The sequence below is a fragment of the Brassica napus genome, chromosome A4 (genome assembly GCF_020379485.1).
Source record: "Brassica napus cultivar Da-Ae chromosome A4, Da-Ae, whole genome shotgun sequence".
Lineage (NCBI taxonomy): Eukaryota > Viridiplantae > Streptophyta > Magnoliopsida > Brassicales > Brassicaceae > Brassica > Brassica napus.
The window spans coordinates 18165749-18188339 of NC_063437.1; the positions used below are offsets into that span (position 1 = coordinate 18165749).

The window sequence follows — 22591 nt, forward strand, 5'->3', positions numbered from 1 at the left end:
TTGGAACATCAGTGTGACATTCTCCAGAAACTTTCCAACGTTTACATCAGCGTTCTCGATCGTGAAATTGTTATTTTTTTTTCAAATAGTAATAGAAGAAAAAAAATAGGATGAAGCTACGACTGGTTTGAAGAGCAAAGATTCACGGCGTTCCCTAGTATTTATGAGCTGTTATTTGGTAAAAGTGAGAGATCCAAAGATGTTTCCATAAAATGACAAGATAAAAGCGTTTGTTGTATATAAAGCGAGAGAGTTCTGCTCTTTTAGGAGTACCCAAGAACTCATAAAGGCAATAAGAAAGACTATGTTACTTAGCATGAATCCTGACCAGGGACCGGGCAGCTAAGTAGACGAAACATCATGTTCTCGAATTTTTAACCACTATTGAGGCTTGAACCAAGTAGCGTGACTATACTACATATAGTGTCAAGGGTGCAAATGGAAGATGGGTAAACCCATCACGATATCCTTTGTAGGAACATGCCAAACATTTCTAAAATTGGCCGATGAGCCCTAGAATTAAGGTAAATTTCACACTCTGAAACTAGACTATACAAAGACGTGACGATATTTATTTAAATTTAAATACACATGTTACTATAAGTAATTCTCCTAAATTTTAAAAGATGATTTCTGTTCGCTTAAACGCTATATTTCGTTACCAAAATATACTATTAGAGGTCTATTATTTTATACATTTAATTTGATTTACTAAAGTATTTTACTATGTTACTTTAAAAAAGCTAAAACGGTATTATTTTCAGTTTTAACAACAAAATATCCCCTGGTCTTGCAACCTGCTATTCTGACGTTGAAGCCATGAAGGAGAAGTTTTCAAAGCTATATAACTCGGTGAAAATGTGACGGGAGAATGCAAGGGTGTGCAAACCGCTTTGGCTATATCAAACGCTATAACACATCTTGCCAGTATGTTAAAATGTTTGTAAAAGTGGATATTTGATGAAATATGGTATCACTACTTCTTTGTTAACTACTGAATTACTTGGATTTGCAGCCTCAATATTCGGCGAGCTCTACAAGCTGGAACCTTTGTTTGAAGACAACAAGCAGAGATGGAGTCATGGAGAAGAGAAATGGATTGGTTACTTTCTCCAACTAATTGCATGATCATCTAAGCTAGATGGCAAAAATGGGAGGTCACTTGAGGTACATAAGCTAAGTTGTTTTGAAAAACATATACACTCCACATTAATTTCAATAAAAGAACCTGAACTGGATTTCTTGTTTGATCAGATATTGACTCTGAAAGCTTGTGCAGACATTTATATGAATCTCCCAGCTCACAGGAAACTGGACTCCATGACTATGACTATTGAATGTTATCCTTCTCTTTGATCAAGTGTTTAACTTCTTTGTTCTTTCTCCTAATCTGATGAATGCACAAGAAACACTGGACTCTATGGTAAATAAAGAGTCTTGTAGTCAGAAGTAGGTCGTAGGGCAGAGGGAAAGAACAAGATTGCAAAGGGAGAGCAAAAGATGATATATGACTTCCATCTCCTAAAGTTCTCGATCCTTCTATTTTGTTCATGTATTAACATAAACACCATTTTGGAATCATGTATAATTTTGAAGCATGCAATATTGTTCAAAGTGTAATCATCCAATTCATAGTTTAATCTTGTCATCATGATTACATAATATATATGAGATTTTTCATTAACAATATTTCCTTTGTGTTACATGTCTCCAACACCAAATGATTAACCTATAAATAAAGTGTACCGAAAAAAAATATTAAACTAAAAATCTTTAAACTGTGACCAAGTCTTTGACCTCAAAACTATATTAGTATTTATTTAAGTAAATAACTAAATGATTATAGCTTGTGCTATAAGGTAATGCATAACATATAATCACACAAACATACTCAAAGATGATAAATATCTAAATCTCCCAAGTCCCAGTTTAAAGACGTTTTCATAAAATCAAGATATTAATTCCTCCACACCCCCACTAATCTCACCTTAAATTATCAACCTTAATTATGAAAAAAAATTAAAAGCTAATCACATCGCCTTTCAGACTTTCACCTCCTTCTCACGTAGCTATTAACTCATTAGACCGTTTCCATCTCTTCGCTTTCTCAATCTCTTTGTATATATATACTCCTTCTCCACCTCACTCTATCCATCACAATCTCTCCAAACTCAAAAAATGACAACCCTAACTCTCCTCATCACTTTCATCTTCTTCTTGATGACTCTCTCTTCATCAACAAACCCAAGAAACTTCACCGTCGAGCTAATTCACCGTGACTCTCCCCATTCCCCACTCTACAATCCACAAACCACCCCCACCGACCGCCTCAACGCAGCTTTCCTCCGCTCCATCTCTCGTTCCCGCCGCTTCAGCCACCACTCCCAAACCGATCTCCAGTCCGGTCTAAAGGAGCAGGAGGCGAGTTCTTCATGAGCATCACCATCGGCACTCAACCAATGAACGTCCTCGCGATAGCCGACACGGGAAGTGACTTAACGTGGGTCCAGTGCAAGCCGTGTCAACAGTGTTACAAAGAGAACGGTCCACTCTTCGACAAAACTCGATCCTCTACTTACAAGAGCGTTCCTTGCGAGTCACGTAACTGTAACGCTTTATCTACCAACGAACGTGGATGCGACGAGTCTAAAAACGTATGTAAGTACCGTTACTCGTACGGAGACCAGTCCTTCACTAAAGGAGACGTTGCGACAGAAACTATATCTATTAACTCTGCTTCAGGCTCTCCTGTCTCTTTCCCCGGAACTGTGTTCGGTTGCGGCTACGACAACGGCGGTACCTTCGACGAGACTGGTTCTGGTATCATCGGTCTCGGTGGCGGTCAGTTATCACTAATCTCCCAGCTCGGTTCGTCGATTTCTAATAAATTCTCTTATTGCTTGTCGCACAAGTCATCTACCGTAAACGGCACAAGCGTGATAAACCTAGGAACCAACTCGATACCTTCCGGTCTTAACGACGCTTCCCACGTGATATCAACTCCTTTGGTCGAAAAAGAGCCGAAGACTTACTATTACTTGACGTTGGAAGCTATCTCCGTTGGCAAAACAAAGATTCCGTACACCGGATCAAGCTCGTATTACCCTAACAACGACGACGTTTCGATGAAGGGAAACATCATAATAGACTCTGGAACGACGCTGACGCTACTCGAGTCAGGTTTTTACGACGGGTTTGGCGCGGCGGTGGAAGAGGCCGTGACTGGAGCTAAGCGTGTGAGTGATCCACAGGGGCTTTTGTCGCATTGTTTCAAGTCGGGGAGTGCAGAGATCGGTTTGCCGGAGATAACCATGCATTTCACCGGAGCTGACGTGAGGCTGAGTCCTCTCAATGCGTTTGTGAAGGTGAGTGAAGACATGGTCTGCATGAGTATGATTCCGACCACGGAAGTTGCTATCTACGGGAACTTTGCTCAGATGGATTTTCTTGTTGGGTATGACTTGGAGACCAGAACGGTCTCGTTTCAGCGCATGGATTGTACAAATACCATATGAGACCAATGTTATAGAGATTATAAAATCATAATCTAAGTTTTTAAATAAATGTGACACTATTTTCTATACTGGGACTTGAAATAGCTCAAAAGTACAAACATGGAGAATATAATTGAAATTATTATTCAGATTCTTCTTAAGAAAACATAAGTGTTTCTACAATGGACATATACATTTTAGTTTCATATTCAGATCAAATGAAAGAGTTTAACCAATTCCAGAAAACGTACCAAAAAATACAAAAAGATGAATTGCCCGAACCTTTTGATGTGAAACAGGAAATCGAATTGAGAAGAAGAAGAGACTTATGAATGTTATCAATCGGAGCTGGAATCGTAGAACTCACTAGGGCAAGGAGTCATAACTTCGGACTCAAGTAACTGGACGACTCTATGCATTGTGGGACGCTCGTCTGGACTTGAAGACACACACTTTGTTGCTATGGATAGAAGAGCATCAAGACTCTCTGTCTCTACTCCTTGACAGCTTCTATCAACAATCTCCCGTGCACGGTTCTCGCTGATTAAGAAGTTTAGCTGCAAGATTATATGAAAAACAAATTAAAATCTTTCACTCAGTCAAAATATCGTTTAGTACCAAAGCTGGACCTCGTTATGCTTACCCAACCAACAACGTTATAGCCTTTCTCGATGAAGGAGGTATCCGTGGGGAGTTTACCGCTCAAGACTTCCAGAACCAAAACTCCGAAACTGTATACATCTGTTTTCTCTGTCGCTCTACCACTTTGCATATACTCTGCAACCACCACTCATGTTTAGGTCATATGACAGAGTTGAAATCATTATTGTTATTACTAGTGCAGTTAAGTACCTGGAGCCAAGTAACCGAATGTGCCTGCAACAATGGTTGTGATATGAGATTCTTCATCCTCTAACAGCTTGGCAAGTCCGAAGTCTGATACTCGAGCCTCAAGATTCCCATCGAGTAAAATGTTGCTCGACTTTATATCACGGTGGATGATCCTAGGAGAACAATCATGATGCAAGTATGCTAACCCTTTCGCTGCTCCTATTATTATATTTACTCGTGAATCCCAATCCAGCTGCTCGCCTCTCTCTGCACATTTAAAAGATTTTCACTCAATAGAATCATACTTCTTGGGTGAAGATGAAGGTTGAGGATTTTACCATGAAGAGCTTCATCAAGGCTACCACCAGGAAGGTAATCATAGAGGAGAAGTTTTGATGTGGGTGAATTGCAGTATCCACGTAGATTCACGAGGTAACGATGTTTGATGCTTCCAAGAATCTCAAGCTCCCTTTCGAAAAACCTATCAAACCCTTCGTTTAACTTTACTATTTTCTTCAGCGCAAAAACATTGCCATCCTCCATGTCGAGTTTGTAAACCGTTCCGAAACCTCCACAGCCTATTATATGCTCTTCGTTAAGAGCTTCCAGTTTCTTGATAATGTCTTTAGAAGCATATGGCAGATCTCCATGGAACATCACTATAGACGCACCTGGATAAAGTAAAACCGTTTCTCATGGTGTCACATTTTGAGAGTAATATATATAACCGAGTTCCAAATTTTTTGAGGCTGCATGGCTCACCTCCACTGACATCTATGGCAAGGCTTTTACTCTCAACTATTCCAAGCTTTTTATAAAGAAAGCACCCCCAGAAACCCATGAGCGCCACTAGGAGCAACCCACCAACAGTAGCTGATGCACTTATAAGCAGCTTAACGGTTTTACCTCCTTGGCCTATGTATGAGAGACCAAAAAGCGAATTCATGTCACAACGATTTCTATAGATTAGTAAAATCTAAGCTATAGTTCATATACCCTGACAAGCAAATTGATTAAAACACAGCTGATTTACCTGCCGTAGACCCAGTAGAAGAGTTTCCCCTGTCATCTAGGCACACCACATCAATTTGTTTTCCACATAAATTAAGATTTCCAATGAAGCTGCAGAGAGTAATGCATTCAATTCAAGGTTCCGTTATTTTCAAAGCTAGCAACATGGTGGTGCTGTTGTGCAGTCACGAAAATATAACTGTTTTGCCAGATCAACAGTAGAGAGATTTCTCCATCTTTATTACCAAAACTCTGGTTGGAGAAAGAGGTAAAGATGAAGTATACTTACGAGTCCTTTGAAAATCGGGCGAGTAAGCTATCAGAAGGTATTTTTCCCTCCAGAAAATTGTTTGAGACATTGCTTCAAAAGAAGAATCAACTAGTTAACAACAATGACACTAGAAAGATATACACATGGCTGCAAATACGCAAGTTAAGACTAGCTCACTCACAAAGTAGTCAGCTTCTCCAACTGCCCAAGTGAAACTGGGATAGCTCCATTGAGATTGTTGTTTGAGATGTCCCTTTAAAAAAGAGAAAAATCAGTTTAGTAGTTCAGAAAAATTCAAATCATATGCCCATTTGATCTGAGTGAAGCCCTAGCATAAACACTCATCATTATATTCTAGAAGGAGAGGGAGAAAGACTGCGTACAGATCTTTAAGCGCAGACAAGTTTCCCATTTCGCTTGGGATTGTCCCAGTCAAGTAATTGTTCTGCAAGTATCTGCATGCAAACAATTTCAAACAGGTTTCTGTAAGCCAGCTAAACTTTTAACTGAAAAATAAATAGGTTCATCACCACTCACAAGACAACAATCTTATACACACAATAAAGTCAATTGTCACGAAAATTCTATTAATTTAAGAAAACAAAAAAAACAAATCTCAGAAATGAAGTGTAACTAGCATAAATATTGTTATGGGAAAGCATTTACATTCCCTCCAATGCTGTGCAATTTCCCAATGCTGCAGGTATTGAGCCATATAAAGCGTTGTTATGAAGCATTCTGCGATACCAAGGGAATACAGAAACGTTATGCATGGGGGATACTCTAATCAGAAATAAAATTTAAATAAGGTTGGCACATACAAAAGCCTCAACTGATCCAGCTGTCCCAGCTCAGGAGGTAAAGGTCCCCTTAACGTCTGATGATCAAGATTCCTGCGCACAAGAAACATTAGGGATCAGCAAAAGATGCAGCATATACTAACGAAAAAGTAGTTTCAAAACTTACAAGGCTACAACTCTTTTTGTTTTAGAATCACAAGTCACTCCCTTCCAGTTACAGGGATCTGGATCCTCTGGTCTCCACTGATTGATGCCACCATCAGATTTAGAAACTCCACTTCTAAAACTCACAAGCGCCTCACCTAGTAAAAGAAAAAGATTTATTATAAATTATTGTCAAAACACAAACTACGGAAGAGAAACAAATCGGATGTACCATCAGGACTAAGCGCGTCATTAACAATCGTGAGTGCAGAAAGAAAAGTGATGAAAAGAAGCCTTGAGCAGCAGTGGTTCCTCACACAGATGCCCATGGCAGCGTTCAAGCATAGTGATTGCCAATCATCTGAAAGAACAACCTTCAGAATCCTCCCCTCGTATCATATACTCAGTGATGCTCTTTCTTTCTTGAAGAAACACAAAGAGACTCGACTCCTGAGGATAAAAGAAACAATAACAAGCAGAGCCACACCTTTCAGTAACAAGACTCAATCAAAACAAGATTCCAGATTCTTCTTCTATTGACCATTATCAATCAAGATGCAGCCAAAAACAAGACTACTGAATCCTCAATTACACATCAAGCTTCCCACAACATCAATTCAAAGATCATTGCATGGCTCTCTCAAGTCTCATCTACATCTACAGCACTCAGGTACTCCCAAATCGGATCAAATCCATCTCCCAAGTTTCCAGAATTAGAAATCGAAATTGCAATTCTAATCAAATGAACCTAATAAACTCCCTCCCTCTCTAACGAGAAGCTAAAATCTGACTATCATCGCAGTCACAGCACAAAAGTAGAACTCTAGCCGTAGAAACAATCTTAAAACGAAATCGAGATCGATTCACACACTCTTTTGGGAGATCAACACGAACCTGAGAATGGATCCGCGAGGAGGAGGAGGAAGAAGACGAAGTTGAGCTGTAAAGCAAACACTTTACTACTTCACAAAAAAATAATCTGACTTTTTTTTTTAATTTAATTTTAATGAGAGAGAGAGAGTGAAGAGAGAGAGTGAGAGAAGGAATCGGCTGGTTACGTACGACCCAATGAGAGTGGCGAAGTGGAGTTCACACGTGCTGAGCCGTGACTTCTCGCACGTGTCGACCGACGATTTCTTTCGCTAAAACAAAACCGAATAATGTTATTCTTGACGGGGTTAGACCTTGTTGAGGGGTCCGTTAAGTATCAATATGGGCCTAAAAGCCCATACTTATAAAACCGGTTCACAGTAGTAACCGGGAAAAATTAGAACTGGTTTTCCTGTAAATGACCAAATAAAAAAGTTTTAACTCACATTTTGTATTTTATTTGAAAATCTTCCCAAGCATATTTAAAATTGTCTTATGTGAAACCAAATCCTGTTAAATGACAAACTATTTGACATCTCTCTTCTGTTTGAATCCTAATTTGTCTCTGTAAGCAGATAAGTGGACTACTTAAATACTTGAATATGATTGCAAGCTTGACAGCAGAAACAAATAGTGAACTCAGAAAAGCTGCTTTGAACACCATGGCTACGGGTTATAAATTTCTTGGTGAGCTTTTGAAAAGTTAGTGTATTCTTTTCAAAATATGCTATGTCTTACAGTGATTAGTGCACAATTTTAAATATTCCCGTACTTCCATAAACTCTGGAAGAGAATCATGATTCTGCAAAGAATGTTGCTCTTGGTTTTACATGTCCCCCAAGAGAATTGTTTTTACACTCTTTTCTCCTGGTTTTGCTTGGTATTGGAGGTGATGATATCTAGCTATATGTTGGGAAGCTTACAGAAGCTCAAAAGAGTATGCTTGATGAGAAAATTAAGTGGGAAGTAAGCCTAGTATACGAACTATTTTGTCTGCTTCATTGTTTTATTTTTGAGTTTCATTTGCATCATTTTGAGTAAGGAGTTCTGTTAGAGATGGGTGCATAGAATGTTGAAGATTTTGATGTAACGTAACCTTTCATTGCCTTTCCAGCATTAAGGTGTTCTGGTCGGCCTTATTTGTACTCATCATGAGTGATAATCTGAAAGTTGAGACTATAAACATCTAAACTATTAAGGCTGAAGTACAAATAATACTTACTCCTTAAAGTTGCACAAAAATTACATCCCTATGCCACTATACTTAAACTCTGTCGTTTGACTTTTTTTTTTTACTCATGAAACGTTTTTGCCTTACGGTAATTCTATAGTTATGGGCTTAGAAATTTTATATGGCCCAAATCAATGTTAAAGTAAGTGTTTTCAAACCGAACATAAAAAATCAATAACCCAATGTTTAAAAATCTGCGCACCATGAGCAAACCAATCGATTGAACATATAAAAGATGCTCCTTAAATGTCGTATTAGCTAAGATTTTACACATAGAAAATCGTAGCTAATTGAACTTCCTTCCTTCCATATTTCAAAATATTCCAAAAATGACTCCTAAATTTACGATTATTCAAAAACAAATCAACAAAGAATATTTGTTTCCTAATTTAGCGTTAGTCAGTATTTAAAAAGAGATCAAATAACTAACGCAATCACATTAATTATCTTTCTAACAACTTGCCAACCAAGTAATGCATATCTTTAAAAATCTAATATTCTCTTTTCTCTATTAGATAAAAAATAATTAATGTACATTAAATAATTTTACAAAGATTTTGCCATTGATTCTGCGTTTAAATTATAACTACCTTGATTTACCATATAATTATTACGAATTAACCTAACAGGATCCCATTTGCTATCACAACTATATATATCTAATCATATATTCTCCAAATCATATCAAAGAAAACACAAAACCTCGATATGTCAAAAATGACGACATTTGTTCCTCTCACTAAACTCAGGCCATTCAAAGATAACTGGAGAATTCAAGTAAAATGTTTACATTCATGGAAGCAAAACACACCTTTTGCAGGTGATACTTTCGAGATGGTGTTAGCAGATCAATGGGTAAGTTTTGTTATACACGTTTCTTTTTTTCACCTTATTACTAATGTCTAAAATCTATCTAATATGAATGTGTTTTTTTTAGGGTAACAAGATCCATGCTACTAGCAAACGATCTCTCATGCTACGGATTCAACGTGTCTTACCTATTGATTCATGGGGGGTTATTGAACACGTTACCGTCACTCCGGCTGGTGGTCAATATCGAACTACCAACTACAAATACAAGATGGTTATAGCAGAAGACGCTGTGCTGTCAAGATCAGATTTAGCTGATGATAGAAATTTCCTATCTCTTGCTAATTATGAAGAAATTGAAAATGGAACAAAAAAGCAAGCTTTCCTCATAGGTAATCTCACTTTCTGTTATATTCATATTGTTTAAAATCGTTTCTGTTAGTTGATAAAAGTCGTTACATATGTTTTTATTTTTTTTTCTTACAGATGTTATAGGAAGAATTCATGAACTTGGTGATGTCCAGACTGTTCAAGTGTCTGCCGAAGACAGAAAGAGGGTTCAGTTTCGCTTACTTGATGCAGAGTTTGTTTTCATAACACTTTGTTTTCATTAGCTTATACACTTTATTTTGCTTGCTTCGTTTACTAAAGAACATGTTTTGATTTCGTCAGAGGAAACAATCTAGCATGCTGTCTCTGGGGAACATATGCCGAGCAACTTGAACCGTTTGCTGGCAAAGATCAAACAATTATTTGTTTGATCAGGTTTGCAAAAATCAAGGAATTTAGAGGTATTTGTTTTGACTCTTATAATTTCGGTTGATTAATTTGTTTTTTTTTCGAATTCAAAGCTTATGTTTAATGTTTAATAGGAGAGCTGCAAATCACTAATGCTTTTGATGCTTCACGTCTGTTCCTGAATCCCATGATCCCTGAACTTACCCAATTAACTGAAAGGTTTTTTCTTTTCTTATGATTTATATATTATTACATGCGTATCTTTTATATCTAATTTTTAAAATGTCTAAATTTTTCTGATCTTAATGCATTTAAGGCTATCAAATGACGATCTCTCTGTTGCTCTGGTCCAAAAACCATCTGGAAAGAAGGATGGAAAAAAGCATTTATACAACTGGAATGATGCTGAGATCAAAACAATTTCAGAAGCAGCTGAGTCCACTCAGGTACATTTTGGTTATGAGCATTGTAAAACAAATCGTTTTTAATTTTATAAAATGTTTAGGTGGAGATTTGCAAAATCATATGTACTATTGAAGCAATAGATACAGATTGGTCTTGGTTCTACATTGGTTGTAACCGACACCAAAAACGTGTCAATAAGATTCCTAATGTGGATTATGGAAGGATGACAAAGAAAGATAAGCCTTTGTTTCGTTGTGAACATTGTCGTTCAAATATCAATACGGTTGGACCCAAGTAAGTGGTGATATTTACTTAAACTAATTCTTTTGAGTTTACATATGTTATTTTATCCAATTATTCTTTCTATATCCTGAGTTTTTTTTTTTAATAGATTCAAGCTACATTTGGTTGTCAAAGATGACTCTGCAACATGTAATTTGATGTTGCTAGGCTCTGTTGGAAAGTCTATCGTTGCAGTGGATGCTGAAGAATTATGGGATGGCTCTTATGAGGAGGTATATTTTTATATTAATGTAGAACCAATGCAGTTACTTTTTCCCACGATAATAGTTAAGATTTAACTCCTTATATTTATTCTTTCTATCAGATTGAAGATCCAGAGATACTACCAGAACCTATTCTTAGTTTGGTTGGAAAGTCTTTCTGTTTTGGTATTTCCATAACCTCAGACAATGTCACAAATGGTTCAGACACTTTTGTTGTTTTAGAGGTTTGTTCTGGAGATAAAGTTCTTACTATCGAGACTGACTCTCAATCTAATTCTGATATGGTCACTACTTCTTCCACCATGTCATCTGGATCAGTAAGTATATTTTTTTATTTATTAAGTGTTTGCCTTACATGTTTTTATTATTGTGTGTGTTATCATAGTTTCTAACAAAACCTAAAATTTTAAATGGATTTAGGCCATGATGTTGGATCAAATTTCATCTGATGAGTGTCCAACTCCTATAACAAAGCGCAAGGAAGATAATTACGACCTACAGGACCTAACATCTTCTTCTAAGAAACAATGCATCAAGATCATCAAACAAGAGAAGAACAAGAATGATTAGACTGAAGATCTGAGAAGTTTCTTTCCGATATCGAACTCCTTTCCCTATTTTCAAGTTGTTATGCTTTGATTTATTCCGTACTTTCGAATTGAGGCTTTGTGTTTTTTTTTTAGTTTTTTGTGTTATTTGAATTTCCTATAATTAATAATAAGCTGTGTTTTTATGTGGATCTAACACTATTAAAAGGAGAATAAGGAGCCTTCTTACCTATGCCACATCAGATCAGAAAATCAACCACTAATATTCCAGCAATCATCCATGTCATCTTTGGGCTTCGTGTTTTGTTTTGGGCTTCTTTTTTTACATTTTCTTATTTTGTTATGTGCTTCTTTTCCTTGCAACTCATTCTCTCTTTCCGCGTTCTTCTTTTACCTTTCGACTTCCACATTTTCCATTACTCTTCTCTCCAAATCGGTTTCATCGCATACCTTCACCGCTCTGATCAAACTTTGCTTGAACTCATTCAATGGATCCTTCTCACCTTCCTCTCCCTTTGTCTATTTATAAATCTCTTCTCTTAGCTTATCTCTCGATTAAAATTGAAAAGCTTCTCTCAAACAATCATCCCGATGGAACCCAAAGGAAACGCTTCAATCTCCAGCGACCGCAAGACCAACAAGAAGACCGTCGTCTTCCTCTTTCACATGCGGTGCTAAGCAGAATAGAGTCCGGGTCTAGATTGAGCCTCCTAAGCAGTGTTGCTAGATATCTACTCGAAGCTGTGAACGCCTGAATCAAATCAGAGTAATAATTTCACAAATTCTCGGGGAGAACACTGATCGGAGTGATGGGGAGACTTGGCTTGGGTTACCATACGATCCATCAAAGAAAGAGGAAGAAGCACCATAGCTGAAAGAAGAAGGTTCAGATCTGGAGACATAAGGTTTGAATTTGGAGGAAGATGTTTTAAAAATGTATTTATGTTATTCATCACACTTCTGAATCTAGATTTTGCCATGGAATAGCATTGGTGCCAAGTTAGCTTCGTTAGGTCTTCGAACCAGTGCCTTGGTTCTGTTAACAATTGAACAAGCGATTAAGGTATTACACGTCAACCCTTCGGTTCCAGTCTTTCGCCTATTTTCTTTTATATGCACTAATATACTCTCTTTTCGATTTTAGATTGGGTTCAGACACATTGAGGATCACGAGAAAGAGGTAAAACATTTCTCATATCACCGAATTTAAGAGACCATATGATGTTAAGTCTTTGTGGTTGACATGTCCTGCCTCTTGCATGTTACGTTCTCCTCATGCTATGATTCAGTTTACTAGATTGGTAGTGTATTGAATAAATTAATAGATTGTGGTTTCGTGAAGCGTAAGGAGTTCATCACTTCGAAACTTTCGTTTGTCTTTATTTGGTTTGTATCATTCTTCGTATTTCTATTACACTAGCACCAAGTGTTTTTTGAAGAATATCACAGGAAACATCAATTGGGAGATCGTGGGAGTCAACAACACCTTAATAAAGCTCAAGTCCTGAAGAAATTACAAGTCACCACAAAAAGGAAGGAAATGTAAAGGCTGACATGGAAACGGATATATCAATGAAGGAAGATCTTGAAACAATGCTGACCATAACAAGAGATAAGCTCAACGACATACACAAGGGTAACAAAAATCTTAATCATCACATCTATGGTCTCCACGATACTTCCTTTCGGTCTATAAATTTCATCTATTTCTTATGAGTTTTTTTGCACTGTTGAAACGGTTAAACCAATGCAAGTCTAAAAATGTTAATAGAGAGATTCAGAATACACACTAAGCTGTTCATGGGTGTTAGATTCAGAATACACACTAAGGTGTTCATGGGTGTTCGATTATGAGTTTTTGTCTGTAGTGATGGTATATTGTAATAGCTTCGGCGAAGTTATAACAAGAGTGTCGAAAATGCTTACTAACTTAAATAAGCAACTAAGAGTGTTATCTACAATTGAAACAACCAACACAAATAAATTTCCACAAAAAAAACCTCTCTCCAGTGAAGTATAGAAGACTCACAAAAAGTTTACCATACAAAGCCAAGGATGATCATACTAGAGTTACTCATGATGGTAGTAGAAATCACATAATGCATTGATCGTCCAGAGCAAGTACAAATGGAAAGCTGAGAAAATGGAGATGGTTCCAAGAAAGAAACAATTTCTTGAAGAAATTGTTGTTCAGAAGGAAAAGAGCGAGCATCGAAAAAATGTTTTGCCTTAATTTTGTAATCAAGAAATGTTTGTATTGGTGATCAATATTGGGGAGGGAACTAGAAGCGACGATGACAAATATTGCGCCAGCTAAATTTGAGAGCAACATGTACATGACACAATGCATTTGTGAAACGATTTGTCCCATAAGTGATATGGCATGATTATAGAGAATTAGTAATTTAGCAAATATTAGTCTTTAAATTAGCCATTTGAAAAAATATAAATTTGACTGCTGTGGCTTTACAAATAAATTTGCTTTACAAATTTTAGGAATTAAAAAATTGACTGTTGCTTTAGAAAAATCCTAAAGCCATAATTTGTTGTTTTTTGAAACCATTTACGTAAGATACTAAAGGAAGAGTAAATTCAGTTATTGACTGTGAAACCATTTGTGAAACGATTTGTCCGACTGTTTGCAACTGTGACTGCTGTGGCTTTACAAATTTTAGGCTTTAAAAAATTGACTGTTGCTTAATTGCTTTAGAAAAATCCTAAAGCCATAATTTGTTGTTTTTTGAAACCATTTACGTAAGATACTACAGGAAGAGTAAATTCAGTTATTGTGGCTTTGAGAATTGTAAGGAAGACTTTAAAGACTTTAGAAGTTCTAAAGTCTGATTGGTAATAATTTGACTTTAAAGGCTTTAGATCTAATTGTTGTAGTATTTCTAAAGCAACAGAAACTAATACAAACATTTACAAAATACTTTCATGTTAAAATAGTAAATAATTTTATTCATTTACACTTTACTTACTTATTCAATAATCTCAAAATAAACGATGCAAACATTAAAATAAAATTGATATACCTTGAGAACATGACATATATTGTATTTTAAATAGTTTATGCAAAATGATCTCAAATTCACTAAAATATATATTAGAAGCCAAATTACATATTTAAATCTTCATGTAAAACTTGACGCTAGCGTTGAAAAACCTCCAGGAAACTTTTTTTTTTTTTAACAACAGGAAATCTTCTCATTTCCACCACAATAGAAGTAGTCTTCGCTGCTAAAAAAAAGAGAAAAACAATGAGTGCGAGAGAATGAAAGAAACCGACACAGAAAAATGGAACGAGAGAGATACATGCATCAACGAGTTCTTCAAACCACGTACATACCAGTCGTCGTCATTTTTGAACTTCATTTTGTTCACGCACACCACAAACCGTAATTTCAGAATATAAACAACGGTTTTGAGAGACAAATATTCTAAAAATTCACACGATGATTTGTTTACATTGTAAATTCATTAAAAATAATATATACAAACCCGGCGCGTAGCGCCGGAAAACCACTAGTTGCATTAAAACGATGAGATATATTCGATTCATCCTATATTTTTAGTTTATGTTTCAAAATTTAGTGTAAACTAATATAATTTAATGACTAATTACTAATCAAAACAATCGTATTCAGTTCACACAACAACCTAACTAACCAATCAACTCTTACAGTTCTAAAGTAAAACTATACTAACTTGCTTAAATCTAAATGTCTCAAACTGACAAAAGAATAACATTGTTTAGAATAGTGTACCTGTCTTAAAGAGTATGAATGTTCGAATCTGCTCCATCTTTGTGACTCATGCATCTGTACTTTTACTAACAAAAGCAATATCAACGAGAAGGGAGTCAGAGTAGGAATCTATATAAATGTCATACAAACCCCAATTAATGTTACAGATGTTTAGAAGTAACAATTACTAATTAAACTTCCTAATTATAACTATTATCCTAACTTTAAGCTAAGTATATATTGTCAATCTTAAATTACACCCCGAAAATTAGGAGATTACCTTAATATATGCAAATCTAATCTGTTGCTTTCCCATTCTTCCCACAATTTTTTCTTCCTTGTGGCCGTACAAGGAACATTCCTTGATCCAAACACTCAACTGATGAATCGCAAGAGAGGAAACGTCCATGAAGGATTTGACACTGCCAAAAAAAACAAAACCGCATCATGCAGTGATATGCCTAACCTTGAAGAGATTCAGAGGTTTTCTAATCCCATCTCAATCCAGCCGATTCCTTTGAGTTCAATTTACTTTAGACTCTTCGAAACTCTTGAGAATCAACATGTTCCAAACTACACTATTCCTCCATATCAACAAATACGCAAGCTTTCACCACAAACACCTTTAAATAAAAGAAGATGTATCCTTGGTAAGTGATTCATCTAAAATGACCTATTAACGTGTCATCATGTACAATTTTGTAGTTCTATAAAATGTATTTCAATTTCTAATGTTTCTAAGGTCTCGAAAAGATAAAAGACCAAGTGAATGACACCCCAGTGTTAAGCAGTTGCTTGACCTCATTATCAAGTAAGTGTTTGTTTGGGTTATATCTGTATATATGCTCTAACCTGTTCATTTTTCAAACTCATTTCAACTTTCTTTAATATTATTATAGAGGATCTACAAAAGAGGAGTTTTGAATCTATGAAAACTAAGGGATGCCATCAAACCAGAAGTTCAAGTAATGTATTGAAAGACATTACTAATATAGCACATCTGAGGAAAAAAAAATGCATATCATCGTCATCTACATTTGATGCACCAGCTGAGTCCATACAAGAAGAAGATGGATTAGTCGGAACTGATTTGTTTGGAGGTAGCCAATCTTTTATCAAGAGTACGGTTTTTAATGCTTTTTGGTACTTACAAATAATTGATTTTTTTTTCTCAGGGTTCATTGATACAGATAGCCAGCAAGTTTTTGAATGTTCTTCTCTAGAGAATACTGATACTGAAAATGGGGACTCTGATTTAGATGATCATATGGATTATGAGCCAGAGGTTGAGCCAAACAATAGTGAGAGAATGGCACCTAATTCAGAACACATTGTTGGTGTTGTAAAGGCGCCAAAACCACCTAACCAAAAGTGTTTTAGTGAAAACGGTATTGATTTTGTGTGTTTTCTTGATTTAAGCATGTTTCTATTTTGATATTTGATTTTTGTAGAGTACTTAGATGAAGGTGATCCGGACTACAACTGTTCTCATTGTGGTGCTATCATGTGGTATGGAGAACGGCTAAACAAGCGGAGAAACGCAAAGAATCCTACATTTTCATTATGTTGTATGCAAGGACAAGTGAAATTGCCGTTGTTGAAGGAACCACCACCAGTTTTAAAAAATCTCTTGCAAGGAGATGATCCAAGAAGCAGACATTTTCAACGACATATAAGGCCGTACAATATGGTTTTTTCCTTCACTTCTCTTGGTGGAAGAGTAGAGAGGTCTCTGAAAAAAGGTAGAGGCCCTGATATGTTTCAGCTTCAAGGAGAAAATTATCATTTATTGGGTGCGGGTATCACACCACCTGAGGGGAGTGAACCAAAGTTTGGACAGCTATATATAGTTGATACGGAGAATGAAGTTGAGAACAGAGCAAAATGTTTAAGGTATAAGTTTTTTTATTTTATGAAACTTGTGCTTTTAATAGTTTAGATTACTAACATTGTTCTTTTAATTTTTTTTTTATAGCTTGGGTAAACGGCCATTCCAGGTCAAGAAAAAGGATCATCTCAGAAAAGATATTATAGAGACTTTGATGAAGATGTTGAATGAAGTCAACCCATACGTTAAAAAGTTTAGATCAGCCAGAGACCGCTTCAATACAGATCCTGAAAATTCTTTTCATATGAGGATTGTTAGTGAAAGGTTAAAGGATGGAAGGACGTATAACACACCCACAGCCTCTGAGGTTGCTGCGCTGATTCCTGGAGATTTTAGTCTTGATATGGACAGAAGGGATATTGTTCTTCAAAAAAATTCAGGAAAACTACTGAGGATAAACGAGATTCATGCTTCATATCTTGCACTTCAGTATCCTCTTTTGTTTACATATGGTGAAGATGGATTCAGACTTGGTATTAAGAAAGGAGCAACAGAGAAGACAAAAAAACACAAGAAGCCTAATATCAGTATGAGGCAATGGTTTGCTTTTCGCCTGCATGAGCGTAAGAACGAATCGCATTCTCTCCTACATTCTAGAAGACTATTTCAGCAGTTTGTGGTGGATGCCCTCACAACGATTGAGTCTAATCGTTTGCGATATCTGAAGTTAAACCAGCCTTCTTTGCGATCAGATAGCTATGACTCTATTAAAGAATCTGAGAACGCAGGAAAAGTGGATATGAATGAGCAAGGAACTGAGTTTACATTACCAGCTTCATTCGTAGGGAGTCCTAGATATATGAAGAATTGTTACTTGGATGCTATGGCAATATGTAAGCATTTTGGATTCCCTGATTTTTTCATCACTTTCACATGTAATCCCAAATGGCCAGAGATCACAAGATATGTTAAGGCAAGGAAGCTGAAGGCTGAAGACAGATCAGACATTATCTGTAGGATTTTCAAGATCAAACTTGATTCATTGATGGATACTCTAACCAAAAAAAATATTTTGGGAGAGACACAGTCATGTAAGTTAAACATGTCTTATCTACGCTTATGTTTATTTATATTTTGACTGATATGTTTTTTTTAAACAGCTATGTACACAATTGAGTTCCAGAAACGGGGTTTACCACATGCTCACATTCTCTTATTCATGAAGAAGTTAAAGAAGCCTACAACAGACGATATTGACAACTTCATTTCCGCTGAGATTCCTAACAAGAAGGATGAACCAGAACTGTATGAGGTCATTAAAGATATGATGATTCATGGTCCATGTGGACGAGCTAATACTAATTCTCCATGTATGGAGAATGGCCGTTGCTCTAAGTCATTTCCTAAATCATTTTCTGAGAAGACTACTATTAATAAGGAAGGATTTCCGGTTTACAAGAGGCGTGAGCAGTCAGAGAACTTTGTTATGAAGAATGGAGTGAGATGTGACAATCGGAGTGTCATTCCTTATAACCGGACGTTATCTCTTCTTTACAGAGCTCATATCAACGTCGAGTGGTGCAACCAAGTTGGGTCTATAAAGTATTTATTCAAATACATTAATAAAGGACAGGATCGTGTCACAGTTGCTGTTGAACCACCAGACAACATTGTTGCAAGTGAGTTAGGAGATGTTGAGCTTAATAAAGAAAATCTTGATAAGAAAAGGAATGAACTAAAGGAATTCTTCGATTGCAGGTAAGATTAGCATTGTTTTTCTTTACAGTATACCAGTTCATTAATTAAGCTTCGATTTTTAACCATATTTTTTTTTCAGATACGTGTCAACGTGTGAAGGAACTTGGAGAGTATTCAAATTTCCTATTCACTATCGATCAACTGCTGTTGAGAAGCTTAGTTTCCATCTCCCCGGAAAGCAAGTTATTACATTCAAAGGGAAAGACAAATTGAAGGCAGTTGTCACCCGGAAGCTCATTCAAAATACAATGTTCTTAGCTTGGTTTGAGTTGAACAAGATTGACTCCTTCGCAAGAACATTGACCTATGCTCAGATCCCAAGCTTCTATACTTACGACAAAAGGTCAAAGAAGTTCAACAGGAGGAAACGGGGATTTGCTTTGGGGAGGATTAACTATGCGCCTAGGAGCCAAGAAGATGCTTATTACTTGCGTGTATTGTTGAATGTTGTCAGAGGACCCACAAGTTATGAGGACATTAAAACATACCTAGATGTTCTCTATCCGAGCTACAAAGAAGCATGTTATGCTCGTGGGTTATTAGATGATGATCAGGAGTACATTGATGACATAGTAAGAAGAAGTTTTGAGAGCACAGCAAGTGAGCTGCGGAAAGTGTTTGTTATGATGCTTATGAGTAACACTTTGTCTAAACCAGAGTCTGTATGGGAAAACACTTGGATGTTTTTGTCTGAAGATATCGAGCACTCTAGGAGAATGAATTTTAATAGACCAGGTATGTTTTTAGTTTATGACCTGAGATTGTTAAATTTAGATACATTATTTTTGAGTTAAAAGACTTATAATTTTGTTTGCTTTCTTGCCTTTTGCATATTCATTGTAGGTCTGTTGTTGAGTGATGACGACAAAAAGAAGTATGCTTTACTTGAGATTGAAAAAATATTGAAAAGGTCTGGAACTTCTCTCGCCAAATTTGATAATATGCCTAGACCGCCAAAGACAAGTAGCCACGATGAAAATGTTTTGGTGCTAGATGAACGCAGCTATGAGCGATCTGCTTTGTTAGAGACTCTTCGAAGAGATCTTCCGAAGATGACATGCGAGCAAAGAAAGATATATGAGGAGATTCTTTCTGCTGTTAATAAAGGAGATGGTGGAATGTTTTTTGTGAGTGGTTTTGGTGGAACAGGGAAAACTTTCCTATGGAAATTGCTTTCTGCAGCTATCAGATCTAGAGGAGATATTGTTCTAAACGTGGCTTCAAGCGGCATTGCATCACTGTTGTTGCCTGGTGGTCGGACAGCACATTCCAGATTCGGCATTCCTCTAAATCCAGACGAGTTTTCTTCATGTACAATGAAGCATGGAAGTGACCAAGCTAATTTAGTGAAAGCATCATCACTTATCATCTGGGATGAAGCCCCTATGATGAGCAAGCATTGTTTTGAGGCTTTGGATAAAAGTTTATCTGATATTGTTCGGAAACACGACACCCAACCATTCGGTGGAAAGGTTATCGTGTTTGGTGGTGATTTTAGGCAGGTTTTGCCTGTTATAAATGGTGCTGGTAGAGCTGAAATAGTTATGGCCTCACTTAACTCATCCTATCTTTGGACGCACTGCAAAGTTCTTAAGCTCTCCAAGAATATGAGATTGCTATCAGCAGGATTGTCACCAGCAGAGGCAGAAGATCTTAAAGAATTTTCAGAGTGGATATTAAAAGTTGGTGATGGTAAACTTTCAGAGCCTAATGATGGTGAGGCAGAGATAGAAATTCCCTCTGAATTTTTGATTACAGACTGTAATGATCCTATAGAAGCAATCAGCGAAGAGATTTATGGCACATCAACTTCATTGCATGAAAAGAAAGAGGCCAAGTTTTTTCAAGAGAGAGCTATCCTCTGTCCAACTAACGAGGATGTAAATACAGTTAATGATTATATGTTGGACAAGTTAGAAGGTGAATTTCGCTATTTTCATCTATTGATTTTGCTTTCTTTGTATTTGAGTCTTATTATCCAAATTCTGTTGTTTTCAATTTCAGGTGAGGAAAAAACTTATAACAGTGCTGATAGCATTGATCCTGCAGATACAAGTTCTGTGAACAATGAAGCTCTTAGTGCGGATTTTCTAAACACAATTAAGGTTCCTGGTTTACCAAACCATAGTCTTAGACTAAAGGTTGGTTGTCCTGTTATGGTTCTGAGAAACATAGCTCCTTCTGATGGCTTAATGAATGGGACGAGACTGCAGATCACTCAGCTAATGGATTTTATGGTTCAAGCTAGGATTATAACAGGAGAGAGGATTGGGGAGATAGTTGATATTCCTAGATTGCTAATAACCCCTTCTGACACCAGATTGCCTTTCAAAATGAGAAGAAGACAACTGCCTCTTGCTGTGGCTTTCGCAATCACAATCAACAAAAGTCAAGGGCAATCACTATCTCAAGTAGGTCTTTATCTACCAAGACCTGTATTTTCACATGGTCAGTTATATGTTGCTGTTTCTAGAGTGACTTCCAAAAGGGGATTGAAAATTCTGATTTTAGACGAAGATGGGAAACCACAAAAACAAACTAAGAATGTGGTTTTCAAAGAAGTTTTCGACAACCTTTAACAAATGAGGTAATAAGTTATGTCTTTTCATATTTTTGATGTCATATACAGTTTTTGTTTGGATGTGATCTTTATTTTAAAATCCAGGAAATGTGTTTGGACTCGCCCATTACATATAAAAAAAACTATTTGTTCTTTGCAGATCTCAGAAGTTCACGTGTTGTATGGTGGAAGCATGCTTGTTGGTTCACAAAGTTCTCTAATAGTTATGCAAACAACATTTGTTTTCTTTTCCAACGAATCTGGAATGCAATAAGTTTGTTATTATTTTTATTTAGACAGATGCATGAGTTTTTTGGTCTTTAAAACCATATCGAAATAAACCGCATGTTTTATAAGATTATCATCAACATATACCCTTACCAAGCAACACTCAAGCAAGTCAAAACAAAGCATATTGACTAAAGCCAGGGTTCTCTAATCTAAAACCTTATTCTACAGTGTCCTACTTCAGAAACCTTACGACTTACTTAGAAGAGATAAGTAATTACTAACCGTATTATAAAATGGTGATCCCCAATGGTTGTTGTCTTCTTTTTCATCTTGATAACTGATATTTTGACCTTTCCACGTCCAACATCATGCTACAGATTTAGAACGTTTAAAATCAGGGCTAATCTATGTTCAACAAACCATGGGACCTCAACAAGAACAAATTTGTAACTTCCTCTTGAAAATTTATTAAAGCAAATATCTAACACTTGACCTGATTTGTCCTGTGTCGTAGTGACAACATGGATTCCTCGCAGGAACCAGTGGTAGTAACAGCTTGCAATATCAGCATCAGCCGACTCTCCCTCTTCTTTCATAAGTTCACTCCATCTTGATAAGCTGATTCCCCTGAAAATTATTCTTGTGTAAGGAAAAAAACATTAAAGTAATTTCCCTACAAAGAACTCTACTTTGACTTACGAATTAATCAAACATGTTACTTGAGCCAGTGATCCTCACAACACACAGGTCAATCTTACACTTCTCTTTTAGCATTGCATCCTGTGACAAAAAAATTACAACATGATTTT

The 22591-nt window shown here is 36.5% G+C and overlaps 4 protein-coding genes, 1 long non-coding RNA gene and 1 pseudogene across 5 annotated transcripts; 5 read left to right on the plus strand and 1 right to left on the minus strand.

The window, feature by feature from the left end:
* Window positions 1-1857: 1857 nt before the first annotated feature.
* Window positions 1858-3874, plus strand: LOC106365448 (annotated as a pseudogene).
* On the minus strand, window positions 3621-7598 carry LOC106366966 (LRR receptor-like serine/threonine-protein kinase FEI 2). The gene is made up of 14 exons (XM_013806645.3): window positions 7446-7598; window positions 6784-7001; window positions 6574-6709; window positions 6429-6500; window positions 6274-6345; window positions 5991-6062; window positions 5789-5860; window positions 5626-5697; window positions 5359-5447; window positions 5088-5240; window positions 4664-4996; window positions 4347-4592; window positions 4138-4271; window positions 3621-4051 (listed from the first exon to the last, which is right to left on the minus strand). Exons 2-14 carry the CDS (start codon window positions 6878-6880, stop codon window positions 3833-3835), a joined length of 1767 nt encoding a protein of 588 aa, XP_013662099.2. The 5' UTR covers window positions 6881-7001; window positions 7446-7598; the 3' UTR covers window positions 3621-3832.
* Window positions 7599-9369: 1771 nt separating this feature from the next.
* On the plus strand, window positions 9370-11681 carry LOC111199003. The gene is made up of 10 exons (XM_048778222.1): window positions 9370-9507; window positions 9590-9854; window positions 9949-10045; window positions 10135-10253; window positions 10335-10419; window positions 10517-10646; window positions 10706-10899; window positions 10997-11120; window positions 11213-11428; window positions 11532-11681. The coding sequence occupies exons 1-10, from the start codon at window positions 9370-9372 to the stop codon at window positions 11679-11681; spliced, it is 1518 nt and encodes a 505-aa protein (XP_048634179.1).
* Window positions 11682-12018: 337 nt separating this feature from the next.
* Window positions 12019-13605, plus strand: LOC125608307. Its single transcript, XR_007339248.1, has 3 exons — window positions 12019-12564; window positions 12647-12722; window positions 12804-13605. It is a non-coding gene; the product is annotated as an uncharacterized LOC125608307 (long non-coding RNA).
* Window positions 13606-15787: 2182 nt separating this feature from the next.
* On the plus strand, window positions 15788-19850 carry LOC106409456. Its single transcript, XM_048778223.1, has 8 exons — window positions 15788-16055; window positions 16148-16216; window positions 16581-16793; window positions 16857-17298; window positions 17381-18324; window positions 18394-18991; window positions 19071-19649; window positions 19835-19850. Exons 1-8 carry the CDS (start codon window positions 15788-15790, stop codon window positions 19848-19850), a joined length of 3129 nt encoding a protein of 1042 aa, XP_048634180.1.
* LOC125608308 (ATP-dependent DNA helicase PIF1-like) lies at window positions 19843-22403 on the plus strand. The gene has a single exon (XM_048778490.1). The coding sequence runs from the start codon at window positions 19933-19935 to the stop codon at window positions 21568-21570; it is 1638 nt and encodes a 545-aa protein (XP_048634447.1). The 5' UTR covers window positions 19843-19932; the 3' UTR covers window positions 21571-22403.
* The last annotated feature ends 188 nt before the right edge of the window (window positions 22404-22591 follow it).

Coding starts and splice junctions, on each gene's coding strand:
- LOC106366966 (XM_013806645.3), bottom strand. CDS start 6,880: ATGGGCATCTGTGTGAGGAACCACTGCTGCTCAAGGCTTCTTTTCATC. Junction 5,448..5,625: donor GCCCGATTTTCAAAGGACTC/GTAAGTATACTT, acceptor TACTCTCTGCAG/CTTCATTGGAAATCTTAATT. Junction 4,272..4,346: donor ATTCGGTTACTTGGCTCCAG/GTACTTAACTGC, acceptor TGGTGGTTGCAG/AGTATATGCAAAGTGGTAGA.
- LOC111199003 (XM_048778222.1), top strand. CDS start 9,370: ATGACGACATTTGTTCCTCTCACTAAACTCAGGCCATTCAAAGATAAC. Junction 9,855..9,948: donor AAAGCAAGCTTTCCTCATAG/GTAATCTCACTT, acceptor TTTTTCTTACAG/ATGTTATAGGAAGAATTCAT. Junction 10,254..10,334: donor AAAAATCAAGGAATTTAGAG/GTATTTGTTTTG, acceptor AATGTTTAATAG/GAGAGCTGCAAATCACTAAT.
- LOC125608308 (XM_048778490.1), top strand. CDS start 19,933: ATGCCTAGACCGCCAAAGACAAGTAGCCACGATGAAAATGTTTTGGTG.
- LOC106409456 (XM_048778223.1), top strand. CDS start 15,788: ATGAATCGCAAGAGAGGAAACGTCCATGAAGGATTTGACACTGCCAAA. Junction 16,794..16,856: donor AAAGTGTTTTAGTGAAAACG/GTATTGATTTTG, acceptor TGATTTTTGTAG/AGTACTTAGATGAAGGTGAT. Junction 18,325..18,393: donor TTTGGGAGAGACACAGTCAT/GTAAGTTAAACA, acceptor TTTTTTAAACAG/CTATGTACACAATTGAGTTC.